The 19614-nt window shown below is 45.5% G+C and overlaps 1 protein-coding gene across 3 annotated transcripts in view; it reads right to left on the reverse strand.

Moving 5' to 3' along the window:
• The window catches only part of SLC5A1 (solute carrier family 5 member 1), a 53936-nt gene that overhangs the window by 7826 nt on the left and 26496 nt on the right, over positions 1-19614 (reverse strand). For all 3 annotated transcript variants that reach the window (XM_041003713.1, XM_041003714.1, XM_041003715.1), the window contains 7 exons: positions 18181-18285; positions 5641-5746; positions 4410-4490; positions 3387-3607; positions 3064-3199; positions 2154-2261; positions 292-442 (listed from right to left, as the gene is read on the reverse strand). In XM_041003713.1, the coding sequence (XP_040859647.1) occupies positions 292-442; positions 2154-2261; positions 3064-3199; positions 3387-3607; positions 4410-4490; positions 5641-5746; positions 18181-18285 (908 nt within the window). Of the gene's footprint in view, positions 1-291; positions 443-2153; positions 2262-3063; positions 3200-3386; positions 3608-4409; positions 4491-5640; positions 5747-18180; positions 18286-19614 lie in introns of those variants that run through there.

Genomic DNA, 19614 nt, shown 5'->3' on the forward strand with positions numbered 1-19614 from the left:
CAGCTATTCCACTTTTGATCCACCTTCCTGCAAACGCTAAAGCAGCAGAGAATGACTCAAGTCCTTGGGTCCCCTGCCCCCCACATGGGAAACCTTGATGGAGTTCCATACTCTCAGGCTTGGGCTTGGCACAGCCCTGGCTGTGACAGTCATTGAGGGGGGTGAACCAGAATTTAATTTTTCTCTCTCCCTATATCTATCCCTCTCTTTCTCTAGCAGTCTGCCTTTTAAATCAATAAATAAATACTTTTTTTTTTTAATTAGCTTCCTACAGGAAGAAGTTGCATTTACCTTCCCACAATCATGAGCTCCCTCTCAGTTGCTTTCTTCCTGATCTTGGTGTAGAGGTCCATGGTGAAGAGGGTGCTGGCACTGTTGAAGACGGAGGTCAGGGAGCTGATGAGCGAAGCCATCATGACCGACAGCATCAGGCCTCGCAACCCTGAAAGAGAAGATGCTCCTGAGTGGCACGAATGCATCTCAGCTCTTCTAAGCTAGGAAAAACATAAGGACTCAAGGTCGGTTGCCTTCTGGAATCACACCACATCGTCCACTTATGTTTCTGTTTACCAAGACTAGATGATAGTTGAAGAAAGACACCATGGCACTTTGCAGAATCAAGTTCAAGATTTCACTTCAACCACAGCCACTGTCCTGGCTAAAGAATTCACTGCTGCTGGATGTGTTGTGGATGGTAAGACTACTACAGGGCTGAGGAGCTGAAAAGCACCCTCATCCATGGTGGCCTAGCATCATTCTCATAGCTGCCAAAACCTCAGACACATGTCAAATCCATCTTTGCATACTTGCATCCAACTGGGGTTGAGCCTGTGTATGTCAAGTTGGTGGGAGCCCTTTGTGCTGAACCAGATCAACCTAATCAAGGTGGAGAACCAGATGCTAGGGGAATGGGTGGGACTCCGTAAAATCAACAGACAGCTTGGTTACTATCTTATAGTGATTAAGAACTATGGTAAAGAGTCTCAGGCTAAGGATATCATCAAAGAGTATTTATGCTTCCAATGCAAAAAAAAAAAAAAAAAGGAAGCCAGTATCACGGTGTAGTGGGTAAAACCACTACCTGCAATGACTGTATCCCACAAGGGCATATATCCTGGCTTATATCCAGCTTATATCCTGGCTACTCTACTTCCAATCCTGCTAATGGCCTAGTAAAAACAGGAAAAGATGGCTCCAGTGTTTTGGGTCCCTGCTATTCATGGGGGAGACCTAGAGGAAGCTCCTGGCTTCTGCCTGGCCCAGCTCTGGCCATTGCAGCCACTGCCTACAGTGCCAGCATCCCATATGGGCACCAGTTCAATTCCCACGTGCCCTGCCTCCATTCTAGCTACCTGTTAACGATCTGAGGAAAAAATAGAGAATGGTCCAAGTGATTGGGGGCCTACGCCCACATGGGAGACCCAGAAGAAGCTCCTAACTCCTCACATCAACCTGAACCAATCCCGGACATTGTGGCCATCTGGGGAATGAACCAGCAGTTGGAAACGTGTCTTCTCTCTCTCTCTCTCTTTCTTTCCCTCTCTCTCCTTCTCTCTCTCTCTCCCTCCCCAATACATAAAATAAATCTTTAGGAAAAAAGAGTGAACAGAATAGACAGTATTTTCTTTATCTGTTTGTCTGCTGATGGGCATTTAGGCTGACCCTGCAATGAATAAGAGATTGCAGGATCTCTTCAAAGTAACTACTTTATTTTTTCTAGATATAATCTCAGAAGTGAGGTTGTGGCATCATCTATTGATTTGAGTCTTTTTTTTTTTCAGGAACCCTCATCTGATTTTCCACAATGGTTGTCTGTCCTAATTGATACATCTTCTCCCACCCTGCCCCCACAATTGAAGATCTTTGGAAGAACTTCTAGATGAGAATGGAAAGATTTGTTTTTCTCTAACACATTTTCAGGTTGTCTCCTTTTCAAGCCTGACTGTTAGATGAGCCTCGAAACTCACAGCCACCCAACCAAACCATGTGTCTCCTTCAACTGAGAGACATGTTCAAACTCCAGACACCCCACACAAGGTGCTCCCTGCCCACTTCCTAGGCTCAGAAATGGCTTTACCCCCAGAAAACCTACAGAAACATTGATGGAGCCTACACCCAACTGACTCCACCAGCCTCCCAAGAAACAGTCTTACCATTGGGCATGAGCTCCACCACCAAGATTGGGAAGGCAATGTTGGTACAACCAACCCTGATGCCGCAGTACCTCTCACATTCCGACGGGACGACACAGGCAATTCTATCTAGGAAGAGATGCAAAGCCACGTTAGCAAGCAGACATTAGGGAAATGACTCCAATTTCCACCTGCTTTTTAAAAAAGGATTGACCTTTATTGGAAAGGCAGAGTTAGAGAGACAGAGACAGAGAGATGGCTTGCATTCACTGGTTCATCTCCCAACATGGTCACAATGGCCAGCACTGAACCAATCCAAAGCCAGGAGCTTCTTCCAGTGTGGGAAATAACAAGTGTCTCCAGACCATCCTATCTTCCTTTTCACTAGGTGGGGCTCTCTTGGTCACATTATTTTACTCTCCAGGAAACAGTTTAGCCTCCTGATGGCTTTCCTCAACAAAGGAAATGAACAAAGCTGCAAGGGTCCTGAAAAGTCACCTTAGCCAGAACATTGCAAGGCTCAGGGTACCTTTAAGGAAACTATCCAGGAATCTTGGCTCAGAACCTTGGGAATTAGAGACTGACTAGGTTTCTCCAACACGGAACTGAAAAAGGACAATCACACACCACCAACCAGAAGCCTGGGGTTCGCGAAGAGAGGAACAGCAGCTGAGCAAATAGGGTGAGCTGGAAGGAACAATCTGGAGGCATGTCATGAGCTTGGAAGATTTTTTTCAAGACGGTGAAACAATTGACAATATAAGAAATCAAGGGAAACTACCTCAAAAGTTCCATCCCCTCAAGTTGCCAATGGTGTAGATTTTGGAAGAAATAAAAAGAAGGGAGGAAAAGGGAGTAGGAAGCTCTAAAGGTTTTAGAAGTGATGAGATGAGAGAGCGCTGGGAAAGAAGCATCCGGCTGATGGCTTTACCTGTGTACAGGATGCGACTGATCATGCCCATCATGATGATGAGGAACATGGGCAGTATCTTCAGGTACCCACACATGATGCAGCCGGCCTTCACATGAGACATGTTCTTGGCTGAGAGGCAACGCTGCACAATGACCTATCAGGGAGACTGGAGTCAGGGGAGGAGCACAGACCAGAAACTCTGTCCTATCCACCCAAGATACCACTTCCCATAGCAGGTCCTTGGCCTGTACTTGTGAACCCTCGCCTACCCGCCTTGTCCAGCCCTACAAGCCACAGACAGCAGTTCCTCTAAGACCATCCCACATGCCCAGCTCAGGTACCTGATCGGTACACCAGTACCACAGGGTGAGGATGCTCATTCCAAAGACGAGCCCAGGCCAGGGGATATCTCCAGTGATGGCGTCTCGGAAGATGTGGAAGGCATCTTCCCTTGGGGTGTAGCATTCTTGGGGTGCGGAGAAGTTTCCCTCGGAAGTTATGCTGGGAATGGCTTGCATGTACTTTTCCGTGAAGGCATCATACCCTCCAACTTCATGAAAAGCTGGAAAACACGGGCACAAAAATGAACATCGTAATCGTTTCAATGGCAGAGTTATAAAGAGAGAGGGAAGGAGAGAGGAAATAGAAAAAGAGAGATCTTCCACCTGCTAGTTCATGCCTGAAATGACCTTAATGGCTGGAACTTGGCTGATCTGAAGCTAGGAGCCAAGAGCTTCTTTCTAATCTTAGTAAATAATGCTAACCCCTACCTTGCTGACCCACCAATACCTACTAGGAACAACTGCATGCAAGTTCTGGGAAATGATGAGAGAGCAGATAACCATCTTTGCAGGAATACACAGAAAGCCTTGGCTACCTAAAAATCGAATGCAACCACATCGCTCCATCCAGGATTTCCAATCTTAAGAGCACAGCGACAAGTAAAATTTTTAAAATGTAGGAAGGCTAACATGGAGCAGCCAATATTTTTATATGTCATCAAAGGCATTGACAGGACCAGTTAACATCAGGAGGTGGACAAAACAAAATCTAAGAAGGAAAGCCCAATCTCTGAAAGCTCCTACTCCTAGGTATTGAGCCTCATTCTGTCGTGTCTGATTCCTCTGCAGAACCCCAAGTTGCCACAGTCTCATAATGAGCACCCATGAGGCTGCCAAAGGACAGCTACTTAGGAGAGAGAGAGAGAAAGCAGGGAATCCAGTGCCCGCTGAGCCAGCCCAAACCTGAGACCTCCAGGGATCATGAAGCTGCCACCCCAACCCCCAACCCCTGATCACACACCCACAATCTTGGACTGGAACCACTGCCACCCCACCTCCTGAACTTGCCCTGGACTCACTTACCAAATCCAACCAGAATACAAGACCCCACCAGCATGATCAATGTTTGCAAGGCATCCGTGTAAATCACAGCCGACAAGCCGCCTAGAACAGAGGAGACAGCAAGACATCACATCTCAGCAGCTACCACCTCGGACACACGCCTATATTCCCTCCTCTGTCTTGTTACTCTGCTACAATCCACACCTGGCATAACGGTGGCCTTAGGGACCATTCATATGTTTCTCATTATTCAAGGGAGGAAGAGCCTGATAGGGACCCTTGGAGGCCAAGAGATGCCCCCTGGATGATGAGGGGGAGGTTTATTCCACAAACAAATCACACAAGAGCCAAGAAGTGACTGTGGAAGCATCTGAGGACATCCCTACATTGGTACATTTCAAAGGGCTACTTCCAGGACAGTTTTGTAAGAAAGTTCCTGGAAAGAGGATTAAAAAGATAAAGGAGGGTCTTTTTTAATGTCAAAAATTCTGAAATCCAGGCACCACCTTTTCATACTATGCATTTTATATGTCCTTTTTGAAGACCCCTTGTATGTCCACCTTCTTGCACCTCAAACCATCTAAATAACTTCTTGTGTCCAGAGATATGGGGTTCTCACTGAAGCGGCAAATTCCATTGCCAACTTTGCTCCCTCCCCACCCCCAGCACAGTGGAGTAACAGCTCTGCAAAGGATCTCCCAGTTGTGTATCAGCTACTCCGGTCATCTCTTGAGTCTTCCTCTAAATCCTCTTCCAATGGGTCATTCCTGCTCTCCTTGTAGTGGTTTCCTCATCCCCGTCCCATCAAGAGACAGGCCCCTGTCTGGCTTCCAAGGCTCCATGGTGACTTCATTTGGATGAAATCTCCAACCTATGTCCCATTTACCTCCAAGAGTCCACCCTCCTCCAGCCATCTGCTTGTTCATCCTATGTCCGACACCTGTTGTGCTCATCCCTGCTTCCATATTCTCCCTCCACTCAGTCCTGATTCCCTCAGCCCTGTCCCAGCAGCCAAGTCGTCAACTTGCAAGATCAAGCTTTTCCAAAGCTCCTGTAAGAAGCGGCCCTATTCCAGAAAACTCGAGCTTTTTGAGACCACTCACCTAATGTGTGTGGCCTGTGTGAAAAGACACCAAGCAAATGCCCCCTTCTCAAACCATTTCCTAGGTTGCCTCTCTTATTTCCTTTTACCCTTCATGAGTGTTGAGCCCCACGCTGGACTTGAGCTACTAACCCATGAGAATGGGCTCACCTGTGATGGTGAAGATTCCAGTGATAATCAATAACACAACAATGGCTACATAGAGATCCAGGCCCAAGGCCAGTTGGATGAAGACAGCTCCGGAAAAGATGTCTGCCTGTGGGGAGGAGAGAGGCAGGGAAAGGAGTGAGAGAGGCCACCTGCTCACGAAGTCCACGGTCTCTTCCTGAGTTCTCCGGAAAGCTCCATTCAAGATGAGTAAAGGACTCCAGAGTCTGCCAAGTCTGACTTGATTCTAGATACGATCAGGTAGAGGCAGTTTTAATATACATCATGGGGCACACATCCCCTGCCAGGGAAACACAGCACACAGTGCTTCACAAGTGCCCCTAACTCGGGGACCCTTCTGGCCGAGAAACTACTATACACATTTAAGATTCTTCCCAACTCAGAGTGCTTGGAGAATTGCAAATAAACCTGCCATATGACCCAGCTATCCCGCTCCTAGGAATATACCCAATAGAATTGAAATTTGCATAGAGAAGGGGATCTGTAATCCTATATTTGCAGCAGCACAATCTACAATAGCAAAGACATGGAAACAATCCAGATAGACGTCCAAAGAAGAGTGGTTAAAGAAACTGTGGTACGGGCCCGGCGCGGTGGCGCAAGTGGTTAAGTCCTCGCCTTGCACGCCCAGGATCCCATGTGGGCGCCAGTTCTATCCGGCAGTCCCACTTCCCATCCAGCTCCCTGCCTGTGGCCCAGGAAAGTAGTCAAGGACGGCCCAAGGCTTTGGGACCCTGCACCCGCGTGGGAGACACAGAAGGGGCTCCTGGCTTCGGATCGGCATAGCATCGGCCGTTGCGCTCACTTGGGGAGTGAATCATAGGACGGAAGATCTTCCTCTCTGTCTCTCCTCTCTGTATATCCGCCTTTCCAATAAAAACATAATAAAAATAAATCTTAAAAAAAAAAAAGAAACTGTGGTACATCTACTCCATGGAATATTATTCAGTTATTAAGAAGAATAAAATTATACTATTTACAACTAGGTGATCCCAACTAGAGACCATTATGCTCAATGAAATGAGTCAATCACAAAAGAACAAATACCATATGTTCTCTCTTATATAAGGAAGGCAGCATGGAAAGTGTAACTTCAATAATCTAATCAATACTGTTTTTTTGTTTATTTGTTTGCTTGTTTGGCTGTATCCCATGTGTTTCGATGTTTTTTATTTCAGCTTTGTTTATTCCAAGTAATTTGTTTTCTCTTGTCGAATTCATCACTGGCTCATGGATTATACGGTGGCATCATTTTTCCCAAGAGACTTTTGTGTTTCCTTTTTGTCATCCATTTGTTGGTTACTCAGTGGCGCGTTTTTTCATGGTACTGTAATGTGTTGTTGATGTTGTTGTTGTGGCTGTTCTAACTCACATCAGTTGTTGATCTTGTTTCATGGCTTCTCAATTATGGAAGTGTATAGTGATGGAGTACTGGGGTCTACCATAGCCAGATGTGGGAGTATAATGGAACATGCATCCCTGCTTCCAGATGAAAGATGGATTCCCAATGAAACTGTTGGACATGTGTAAACAATGGGATGCTGGACTGTCTGACATTGTCTGTACCAACAATTTCGGGGTACACTTAAGAGACTGATAGAATTATGATTCCTTATGAAGGACTACACTATTGTAGTAAAATGGAGAAAATCTGTCAGGGGTTGGGAGTTTAGGGGGGATCCCAGCCTGTACAAAATTGTACCACATAATTCATAATTCAAAATAAAAATGTATTTTTAAAAAAGATTCCTCCCAACTCACATGCTGACTCTTGTTCCAACGTCTATGATCTGTTGTTTACACCCCAAAGTACACAGATCTGTCCTCAAAAGCCAGTCTGAGTGCCAGACAGTTGTGTCAACCTCTATCCCAGGATAGAAACTTTCAGCAAGCCCACAAGGTTATCTTCCCAGCCCAGAGCGAATTCGTGGCTTAAAACAAAGCCCAAGCCTCACCAAGCACCCCTTGGGGTGGGCTTGGAATTAAGTGGTTTTATCTAAATTATCTCATGTAATCTTTAAGAGAATCGCTTCCTTTAACTCCCTGAGTTCACTAGTTGCGCTCTTAGTAAACCCTCCTCCTCCATTTTCTTCCTAAAGAGAACATTCTCCCTGGATGGATGGTGCAGTTGTGGCTACACACCAGCAGAGGGCACTGGGAGGCCACCCAAAATAAATTTTCCTGTCCTCTCTCCAACACTCCAGGAAGAGTGGTACTAAGGAATGATCTCAGAGTGCCTTACATTTCCAAGTCTCTAAGTGCAGAAGAAAGTAGGATTCCCCTAGAGGTAATGTACAAACTGTTTTATTGCATAAACTTAATACATTTCAGAGGAGACCAAGGGCATCTACGCAAAGCCCTGGGGAAAGGACCCATAAGCAGGAATCAGCACACGCTGTCCTTCCCCCATGGCAGCTCCTCGGGGTCTCCAATAGCTCAGATTCCCCACATACCCATCTATATCCCTGCTGTGGCTTGAACATATCCCCCAAGAGTGCACATGTTGGAAAGTTTAAGCTCATATTCATATGTTGGTGGTATTTTGAGGTGGGACATCTGGGAGGTGAACAGGGTTAGATTAGCAACTTTAACAGAGGAGGCAGAGTCCCAATTAGCATGCTTGCTCTGTCTTACCAAGGGATCAAGAGACATCCCCTCCACTCCGTTGGCACAACCAGAAGTTCCATCCTAAGAGAGGCTAGCACCATACTCTTGAATGGCCCAGGTATTAGAACTGCCAGAAATAAATCTCTGGTCTTTATAAATTACCCAGAGTCAGATGTTCTTTTTTATAACAACATTAAGTAACTAAGACCCCCTACATAACAGAATCTCCAATTCCTTATTGCTATCACTTGGGAGACAGCTTGTCTACAATTAACTCCATGTTGTTATGATATTGTGAGCCCTGGAGAGTAAGCCAACCCCTTCCCCAAGATACATCTTGTGAGTCGTGCAGTGGTGAAGCACACTCATCCTTCTTCTGCAGCACTTGCGTCCTATATGTGCACTGGTGTGAGTTCTAGCCACTGCACTTCCAATTCAGCTCCCTGTTTATGTCCTAGGAAAGCAGTAGAGGATGACCCAAAGCCTTGGGCTCCTGCAACCATGTGGGAGACATGGAAGAAGCTTCTGGCTCCCCGCTTCAGACTGACCCAGTTCTGGACTTTGAGATCATTTTGGGAGTGACTCAACAGATGGAAGATTTCTCTCTCTGTCTCTCTCTCTCTGTCTCTCAGTGTGTGTATTTAACTCTGACTTTCAAGTAAAACAAATAAACCTTTTTTAAAAAATGGTCCTTTTGCATTCCTGGTGCACTAGCTACCATCCTCCCAGACCTCCCCTGCAGAGTGTCCCACCCAAGGGTACCTAGTGTCATCATCTGGCAAAGGAGCCGAGACAGAATCGAGAGGTGGAGAGAGAGAAGGACGAGGACTCAGAGTCACACCAGGACTGGTGTTCAAAGAACCTGGGTTTTGGCCTCTGGCACGGCCATGACAGGTGAGAGTGACCTGGAATGAAACACTGCACTTCTTCAACACTACTTCCTAGAGTCCTCATCTTCAAAACAGGAAGTCATGGAGCAGGCACTTAGTGCAACTGGGATGTTCACATCCCATACAGGAGTACTTCACTCCCCTTGTGAATCCAGCTTCCCATTTCTGTGCACCCTGGGAGGCAGCAGATAAGGGTTCAAGTACCTGGACCCCTGCCACCCTTATGGGAGACCTGGATGAAGTTCCTGGCTCCTGGCTTCACCTGACCCAGCTCTAAGTATTGCAGACAATTGGGGAGTGAACCAGCCATCTGGAAAATCTCTCTCTCTTTTTCTCTCTCTCTTGCTCACTAATAAAATAGGAGCGGGGGTGGGAGGCACTACAGAATAAATCAGGAAGTCTTGACTCTGGAAGATTGTGTTTCCCAGCAGCTGTAGCTCAGGAGAGACGTCACCTTTCAGGCAAAGGGCCAGCTCCATCCCGCCCTCCACGGCAGCCCAAGCAGAAGGAGCCTCTGCTAGCTACAAGATCCTTGCCAGAGGTAAATGGGCTCTCCTTTCTGATTGTACCCTGGGCCACTTGGAATTGTAATGAGTAGACAGAATGCTGGTCTCTTCCCCTCCCGTGTTTCTACCTGGTCACATAAAGTTATCTAAATTAAAGTGGCCCCATTTGCTGATTGCTGTGGGTTGTTGTTTAAAAAACGTACTTTTGCTTTGGCGAATTAGCAAGTAAGCATAAATGAGCTAGGAAAAGATCTCAAGGCTGTAATGCCTTAAAAATGCCCTCAGCAGGCAAGGGGTAGCCACACAAGAGGAATAACTGCGAATGTTCCATAACAAAACAGGGTAACCACAACTGACAACAATCTGAGCTTTATCAAAATTGCTAGTGGGTAGATTTTGAGTATTCCCAACACAGAGAAATGTCTGTGGTGAGAGAGTTCCCTGACCTGACCATTCCACATGGAAATATCACACCAGACCCCATCACTGTGTTCCAGGGCCACATGTTGGTTAGGAATAAGGAGTAGTTACGACTCCCGTGTCCCACATCCCATACATGGCTTCAGTTCACAGTTCTGGTTCCCAACTACAGTTCTCTGCTAATGTAGACCCTGGGGAGCATCAATGATGGCTCAAATAATGGGGTCCTGGTTGTTCACATAGGAGACCTGGATTTAGATACTGGCTCCCAACTTGAGCTTTGGTCCAGGATCCCACTATTACAGGCACCTCAGAAATAAACTAGCAGGGGCCCGGCGCGGTGGCACAGTGGTTAAGGTCCTCGCCTTGCACTCCCGGGATCCCATATGGGCACCGGTTCTATCCCGGCAGCCCCGCTTCCCATCCAGCTCCCTGCCTGTGGCCTGGGAAAGCAGTCGAGGACGGCCCAAAGCTTTGGGACCCTGCACCCGCGTGGGAGACCCGGAAGAGGCTCCTGGCTTCGGATCAGCATAGCATCGGCCATTGCGCTCACTTGGGGAGTGAATCATCGGACGGAAGACCTTCCTCTCTGTCTCTCCTCTCTGTATATCCGCCTTTCCAATAAAAAATAATAAAAAATAAATCTTAAAAAAAAAAAGAAATAAACTAGCAGAAGGGAGGAGAGATGTGTGTGTGCATTTCTCTCACTTCTCCCTCCTACTCTTACCCTTCTACTCTCTATCCCTCACCTTCCCTCTCTCCCTCTTCACACTTGATCTCAGCCAAAAGGCCGAGAAGCGATTCTCCCTCTCATGTAAATAAAGAACATTTAAAAGAAAACGAGTTTTTAAAATACAGTTGGGGACATGGCACAGCGGTTAGGACACCTCTTAGAACACTTACATCCCATGTCAGGGCTGGGTTCAAGTCCCAGCTCTGCTCTCAAGTCCAGCTTCCTGCTAACATGCACCCTGGGAGGCAGCAGTTGATGGCTGCAGTATTTTGGTCCCTGCCTCCCATGTGGGACACCTGGATTAAGTTCCCAGCTCCTAGTTCTAACCTAACCCAAACCCAGCTATTGAGGGCATTTGAAGAATGACCCACTGGACAGAAGATCTCCCTCTCTCGGACATTCTTATACGGGATGCGAGCATCGCAACTTTCATATTTAAAAAAAAAAAAACACTCACCCTCACAGTGATTGATTTGTATTTCCTTACAACATGCTGTAGTACACAGTGAGACCCACATTAATATTTGCCTTGCAGAGGGCATCAGGTACCAGAGCAGAGGAAGGAGGGCAGAACAAACAGGAGCCCTGCCCCAGTCAAGCACTTGACAGCAAATATCTGGGTGAATGGAGACTCCAAGGTGGACCATGTCAGCCAGTGGACCTTGGAAAGATTTCTTCATCCTTGGATCGGCAAGATTGACAGCATTTCAGAACTTTCTAAACCACTTGAGCAGAACCCTCAGAGCGTGCACCACAATGGGACCCCTAGGTTGATATCAGGTGGCTGTTCCCCATGCCCAGGTATTGCAGCAATTGAAAGGCTGAGTGCTACTTCTCCACTTGTCTCCCCTCTTCCCCCAGACACAGGAGGAAGAAAACGAAAATCTGGAAACAATTTTCTCACCTACTTTCCCCTAATCCTCAATCCTTCCCAACCTGATCAGTTATGTAAACATCATCACAAACAAAAATAAAAAAGTATAACAGCAAAAAAAAAAAATTAAATAGAATGCTATTTATTTTTAAAGATTTATTTATTTTTACTGCAAAGTCAGATATACAGAGGAGGAAAGACAGAAAAGAAGATCTTCCATTCGTTGATTCATTCCCCAAGTGGCTGCAGTGGCCAGAGCTGAGCCAAGCCTAAGCCAGGAGTCCGGAGTCTCTTCCTGGTCTCCCATGCAGGTGCAGAGTCCCAAGGCTTTGGGCCGTCCTCGACTGCTTTCCCAAGCCACAAGCAGGGAGCTGGATAGGAAGTGGAGCTGCCGGGATTAGAACCGGGGACCGTTTGGGATCCCAGCGCAGGCAAGGCAAGGACTTTAGCCGCTAGGCTATCGCGCCTGGCCCATAAAATGCTATTTCTAAACAGTGTCAAGGAGTTACAAGTAAAAAAAAAAAAATTTTCCCTTGCTGTTGTTAATCACAGATAAGTAACACACAACTCAGTGCTGTAAATGCAGTCTGCCATGACTTCAGGGAGGAGTTGTATTTATGACATTCTACTTTCATCCAGCAGCACAGATAAAAGAATTCCAAGAACACCTCCCTGGTGAACAGAATGAACCTGGAACAAATTCTTCCTCCCAGGAGTCATTCTTAATCTCAGAGATAAAAGTGCTGCCCTTCGAACCCGGGATGCCACAGCTAAGCCACGTGGGCGATGCCAAGCTGAGTGATCCCACGTTCAGCTGGGTGTTCTGATGTTTGCTCCTTTGGTTCTCCATGATTTGCAGACATTCACTACTTTGCTAGAACTTTTCCTTGCTATGTGGAGGATTTTACAGGTTACCAAGGGCTTCCTAAAGCACGCAGGACTTTGGTCTTCAAAACAAAAACTGCAGAAGTAAGGGACTTCCTTTCTGAAATAGTTTCTGCAGAGATCCAAGTCTTCTTCAAATAGAAAAAAAAAAAAAAGAGCTCAGAGCAATGACCCAGCGACTAAATTCTTGCCTTGTACACACCAGGATCATATATGGGCACCAGTTCGTGTCCTGGCTTCAGATTGGCTCAACTCCAGCCTTTGCAGCTATCTGGGGAGTCAATCAGTGGACAGAAGATCTTTCTTTCTGTCTCTCCTTCTCTCTGTATATTTGCCTTTCCAATAAAAATAAATAAATAAATCTGGGCCTGATGCAATGGCTGACTCAGTGGCTAAATCCTCGCTTTGCAGCCCATATGAGCTGCAGTTTGTATCCTGGCTGCTTCACTTTCCATACAGCTCCCTGCTTGTAACTTAGAAAAGCAGTTGAAGATGGCCCAAAGCCTTGGGACCCTGCATCTGCATGGGAGACCTAGAAGAAGCATCACAGGAGTAGGTATTTGACACCACTTCTGATGTATACATCCTGTGCAGCAATCCATGGGTTAGCATCCTGGCTCTGCTTCTGATCCAGCTACCTGCTAATAAGCATGTGATACTCAGACAGCTGAAATTCTGCCAACAAACATGGCAGACCTGGATTGAGGTCTTGTCTCCTGGGTATTGAAGGGATAAATCAGAGGTGACAGGTCCTGTCTCTCAAATTATACATGGACAAGATGAATCCATCCAACATGTATTCAACAGACAACATGTACCTGTAGGAAGGAGGACACTAGGACGAAGAGGGAGAACATATAAGTTTTTGTCGCATCTGTAATGTTTTAATTTTTTTTTAAAAAAAGGAAAATGATCTGTAAAGCCCGAGTGGTGGTGATAAAGGCTTCTCTATATGTTTGGAACATTGTGTTGTTTTTTGTTCATTTATTTTAAAAGGGACAATGGGAACCAATGTGGCACATCAAGTTAATCCACCGCTTATGATACCAGAATCCCATGTGAGCACTGGTTTGAGTCCTTGCTGCTCCACTTCTGATCCAGTTTCCTGCTGATAGATCTGGGAAAACACCAAATGATGGCCCAAGTGGGGATCTGCCACCCCTCATGTGGAGGATACAGATGGATCTGGACTTCAGCTTAGACCTGCCCCAGTTATTGTGGCCATTTGGAGAGTGGGCCAAGGGATGGAAGATATCTCTCTTTCTCTTACTCTGCCTTTCAAATAAATAATGAATCTTTTTTCAAAAATGTAAAGAGGGACTAGGTAAGAAATATACTACTAAATTTTATATAAAAGAACCACTCTGTCATCCTAAGAGACCATTTGTTTCACTGGTTACTACAGACTGATCCTTCTGTAAGCTGCTGTTAGGAGGAGAGGAAAAAGGGAGCAAAAAGAGGGGAAGGATAGAGGGAAAAGGAAGGAAGCAAGAGAATAAGGAAAGGAGAGAGGGAAAGAGGGACAGAGGGTGGGAGGGAACGCAACTTCTCTGATGCTGCCAAGCAGAAAACAACAAACTTAAGACAGAAAAAGCATGATCCTCTAGACCAGGGGTTGGCAAAGGTTTTCTCTAATGAATCAGATAGGAAATGGTTCAGGCTCTGCAGACCACACTGCAAGCTCTTTCACATCCTGGCATATCCAACATAAACAAGTAGGCTTGACTGTTCCAACAGAATGGAACATACAGACTGTGAGTGGGATTCAACCCATTGACTTTGTCATTATCCTGAAGATTCGGTTGATCAATGTCCATAGGATTCATGGAAACCACTCAAAGTACAGACTCCAGCTGGAGAATTCTGGAAGTAATGGTCGCTGATGGTGAATCTTGGGCAGGTTACTTGGCATCAGCTCTGGTGTTTTGAGATCCTGTGATTTTTTTTTTCCCTATGTGTGTGTTTCATTTTTCTATGTGTGTTTCATTGCCAACCAATGAGGTTTCAGGTGGAAAAGTACCCTGACTTTAATTTCTCTGCTCCTGGGAGAGCGAACAGTCCAGCTAACAAACGTTCAAACATTAAATGCAAGCCAGCACTCATTGATTTCACCCAAGGATAAGAAAGGGACAGTGAAGTTGCTATGAAAAGCATTTGCAGGGGTGATCTGTGATAACACAGTCCCAGAAACACAAGCAGAGACATCCAGTGAGCACGTGGAATTCATAAAAAGGCTTTATCTCAAGTGATTGTGTACTGTTGAATGAGATACACGATGGACCAGGAAATTCTTAACAGAACAAAATGCTTCTCAATATTTGATAATGCATAGTGCACAGGTGACCAACAGAACTCATGGGGTTGTCCCCATGCAGCGACAATCCATTCTACAGTTCCAACAGCAAGATGGAACTTAGGCAAGGCTCCATGCCCAATGCCCTGACCACACTCGGGCTCTTGCATCTGCAGAGTCCTGTACTTTCTCTCTCTCATCAACCACACACCTACTGGATCCCTCCATCCCTCCTGGCCTTCCTGGTAGGTTCTTTGCTTCCTGTCCAGCTGCATATCTCACAAGGCCATCACACCTGTCTTCCCACCCATGACAAGCCATTCATGTCTCCCCACATCACACACACAATGGAATTGAATCATTTTGGTGTGTGTTGGGGGGGAATGTTAATGTCTCACAACCACCCTTTCTTATTCACATCCTTTTTTCTAGCCTGTGAGCATTGTACCCCTCCATAATGTGCTATGAATTCCCAGTAGGTACAGCTGATACCAGTGGAATTATTTTAAGACCTTCATCCTCAGGACATTTGGTGGAGCTAGAGTCAGTTAAATGGATGGAGACAGTCTTTCCTGTCAGCTTCTCTCTGTGCTGTCCCTTTCCTGTCAGCTTCTCTCTGTGCTGTCCCTTTACACAAATGTCCCTCCTTCATTCCCCCTCACACACCTGATGTGCACCAGATGTTCTCTACTCTCTGCAATTCATTTATCTCATGAGGTTCACTTAACTGGCACTCTTAATTTTTTCCCAGGACCTGGAATGCTAACCTACTCTGTCCTGGTTAAACTTCAAATGGATGAAAGACTCAGAAGGCAAGAGACACCAGGTCAAAAAATCCAAATTCAGCATCAGGACACCTGCTTCTCACAATGAAACCCACAAAATTGTCTTTCTCCTCAGAATCTCGGTCTATGCACGCATCAAATGAGAACTGGGGACATGGGATGATCCCATTCCGTTAGTCTAAATCTTTATCCCATCCAAGCAAGGTGCAGAATAAAGAGGGAAACAAACTTTGGGACTAGAGATATCCAGCTACCATTCTGGCTTTCCCATGTAGTAACTCATTTCTGACACTTAAAAACCTCTATACATACAGAATTATTGTGAGGACTGGACATAGTATTAAAACAAAGCTCCTATTGGAGATTGAAGAAGAGACTGACAATAAATCAAGAGCAGCTGCCTTCAATGGGTCTTGAGCCTTGGACTCTGAGCAGAGCAGCTATGGCACTAGTCCAGGGAGGATTCTGAGAAATCATGCAGAGAGGAAGTAGTAGCCTACACCATGTATGATACACAAACAAAAATCTAGAAAAATCAGACTGCTGGGGAATGTGCCCCATCGGGATCTTAGCCGAACAAGGCTGCCGCTGGGCTACCTGGGGACTCCCAAGTCCAAGGAGGTTTAATCAGTAACCTTAAAAGTAGGTGAGGTGATAGGGAAGGCAGGGAGAGAGACTGGCACTGGGTTTTTATATGACTACCCCTACGCCAGCTCGGAGGGCAAAGAGTGTCCTTTCCATGGCAACCACCATTGACAGACTTTCACCGGCTTGAACTGTGGACCTGGCGAATGCTTGCCTCTGAGAAAGCAAAGCCCAGTGACCTTCTCTATACGTGCTCCTGAGACAGGTGCCACGTTACAAGCTGATGCCTGGAGCAGTTACCCCACCAACCTCCTGCTCAAGCCAGTATGACCTCCCATTCACATGCATATATTGCTTTTTTTCTCTTCTGAGCTCAGTGCTCTTCCCAGCACCTCTCAGGCCACACCTAATGGTGAAAGATTAAAAGAAAGATCACAGAATTTCCATCCCAGCATAGCTAAAAACTAATCCAAAAGAAGGCATAGACATCCCACTTGTGGAGAAAGCACTGGTGTGTGAGTCAAGTGCAGGGACAAAGCTATACAAGCAGAGAGAGTTACTTCTGGATTTTGGTCCCAATTCCAAAGAAAGGGGCTAGCAACTTTACTGATAAGAGCCACATTTTCACTGAGTTCTGGAAAGACTTAGGGGCAAGACCTGGTCATGGGAAAACAAGAGCTTCTTCAACAGCTTGCCTCTAAGGCAAAGACACTGTCTTAGTTATCCTAACCAACTCCCCTTTTTTGGGTTGACAAAAATTGTATATATTTGTCATCTGCAACACAGCATTTCAAAATATCTCTCCATTGCGGAATGGCTCATTGAAACTAATTAACATCCTTTTTTTATGGTTGAAAGCACTTAAAATCTGTCCTAGTGATTTTCAAAATACAACCCATTGTTATTAATTATAGTCACATAAAATTATTCCTCCTGTTTAACTAAAATTGTTCTTTGACCAGCGTCTCCTTGCAAGCTGGTAATTACTATTCTTCTCTACTTCCATAGATTCAATTTTTTTAATTCCACTTATGTATGAGATAGTGCAATATTTATCTTTCTGTGTCTAGCCTATTTTACTCTAATGTAACATCCTTCAGGTTCTTCATGTTGTCACAAATGACAGGATTCCCTTCTTTTGCACAATGTATGAGTATTGCAGTGTGTTTATATACCATATATTCTTGATCCACTCATCTACAGATTGGCATTTGCATTAATTCTATGTAATTCTATGTATGGCTATTGTGAAAGGCACTGCAATAAACGGGAAAGTGCAGATTTTTTTTTTTTTAGTATACTGATTTTATTTCCTTTGTGTATTTGCCTAGTAGTGAGATTGCTGGATTTTCTATCAGCTCCTTCTTAATCTTCGACTAAGAATAGTGTTGTAGCATAACAGATAAAGCTGCTGCCAGTGATGTTGGCATCTCATTGGGGCACCAGTTTGTGTCCTGGCTGCTCTATTTCTGACCCAGCTCCTTGCTGACAGTCTGGAGAAAGTGAGAAAGCAGTGGGAGATGGCTCACACACTTGGGTTCCTGACACCCACGTGCGAGAGGCAGACAAAGCTCCTGACCCAATCAACATGGTCCAATCTTGGCTGGCTGTTGTGACCATCTGGGGAGTGAACCAGTGGCTGAAAGATAGGGCTCTCTCTCATTCTCTCTCTCGCTCTCTCTCTCTCAATCTTTCTCTCCTTTAGAACATTCTTAACCCCATTTGTTTGCAACTGGCAGCATCATGGAAGACATAGAGTTCTACTGAACTCTATTAGCTCCTTGGTTCATGAAACAAGGCTTTATCCCAAGGAGCAGAAAGATTTAATGGACCAAGTTAGTAGAAATGCATAGAACTGCCATAAAGTGGAGCAGTACATACTGGGGATTATAGTAGACAGCCTTCAAGGACCCCAACACCCAGCCCCTGGGGCAGTGGACTCACCGAGATCTTGGTAAAAATATAGAGCAACAGGGACAGGACGGAAAGGTAGACCTGGATCCGCTTGCCTCCAAACCGCTTCTGCAGATACTCTGGCATTGTCACCACCTGGGTGGGATACAAAGAAGGTCACTGTTGGCCTAGTGGCCCATGCTGATGTCAGAGCCACAGAAATACAGTTAAGGATTCATAACTTTCATGGGCCTGGGACGTATACTAGGTGGCCAGATGGCCTCTGACCCCCAGTCATTTTGCTTCTTGCAGTCTATACTGTAGGAGAGTAGACCAGTACTGTCCCAGCACATAGAAAGTGCTCAATGAGTGGCTATTTTTGAATGAACACACTACTGGACACAAGCTGTGAGATAAAGTCTAGCCCTTGTGGTGGACAGGATGGATAAGGGCACTTTAAAATGTCACAGAAAAGTAGAATTAAAAGATGTTCATTTGGGTGCAAAAATTTTTTTGAAATCCATGCATAGGTTTTTTAATAATATTCATTTCCAAGAACTTTTTGAAGATTCCTCATGTGTAAATTTCTTATTTTTTGCACAAAAATAAACTTACCTTTTAATTCCATTTTCCACACATTCTGCTGACGTATCCTAGTATAGATACAGAGATTAAGATAGGAATAGAGACAGGCAGACAGACAGACAGAGATGAGGGGGCAGGGATTCCACCACAGTGTACCTACTGCAAACAAGACATTTAAACAATGATGGCATTCGTCCAACACTTCAAACATGGTAGCCAGCTTGTATGCACACTTTGACATGCTCTGCACACAGGTAGTGCCAAAGCTTGTGGCAGTGCCAGCCTGCCCATAAGACCTCTCAGTTCTTTGCCACCAGCTCCAATCACACTTCCTAGCTTGCCTCCTCCACCCAGGGCCTGATGTACCATGGGGCTGGACAGGTGTGAGAAGCCATCTGTGAGCCTCCTACAAGCCACAACATCTGCTCCATGCTTCTCTGTCTTCCTGTCAGTCCCTAACATTAGACTTAGCCATGGAAGGAGCTCATTCTGTCTCACTGAACAGATGATCCTAAAGCCACCCTTTGTGTAGAGAGACAAAGGCAGGAGACTGAGTGAGAACTTGGTAGTTGTGTGCCACTTGCCTGACAGTTGTATGCCACATGGAAATGAATGTGCAGATCCAGGATTTTTTGTTTTGTTTTGTTTTGTTCTGTTTTTGTTCAAACTGCCTTCTTCCTTAAGACAGTGACTAGAGTCTAGTACTACATCAAGAGTCAAGTGCATGGAAGTACAATGGAAGCACAAATCCAGAGGGAAGGAATAGAATGCTTGGGGGCGGGGGGAGCTGAATATAGTGAGGTTACTCAGGATTCTTTTTAGGAAAGAATTACAAACCTGAACTGAAATGAGCCATAAGAACTCAAGCCCAATGGGTCTGGTTAATGCCCTGTGGGTAGT

Source organism: Ochotona curzoniae, unplaced genomic scaffold, assembly GCF_017591425.1.
Source record: "Ochotona curzoniae isolate NIBS_2020 unplaced genomic scaffold, NIBS_Ocur_1.0 scaffold_274, whole genome shotgun sequence".
NCBI lineage: Eukaryota > Metazoa > Chordata > Mammalia > Lagomorpha > Ochotonidae > Ochotona > Ochotona curzoniae.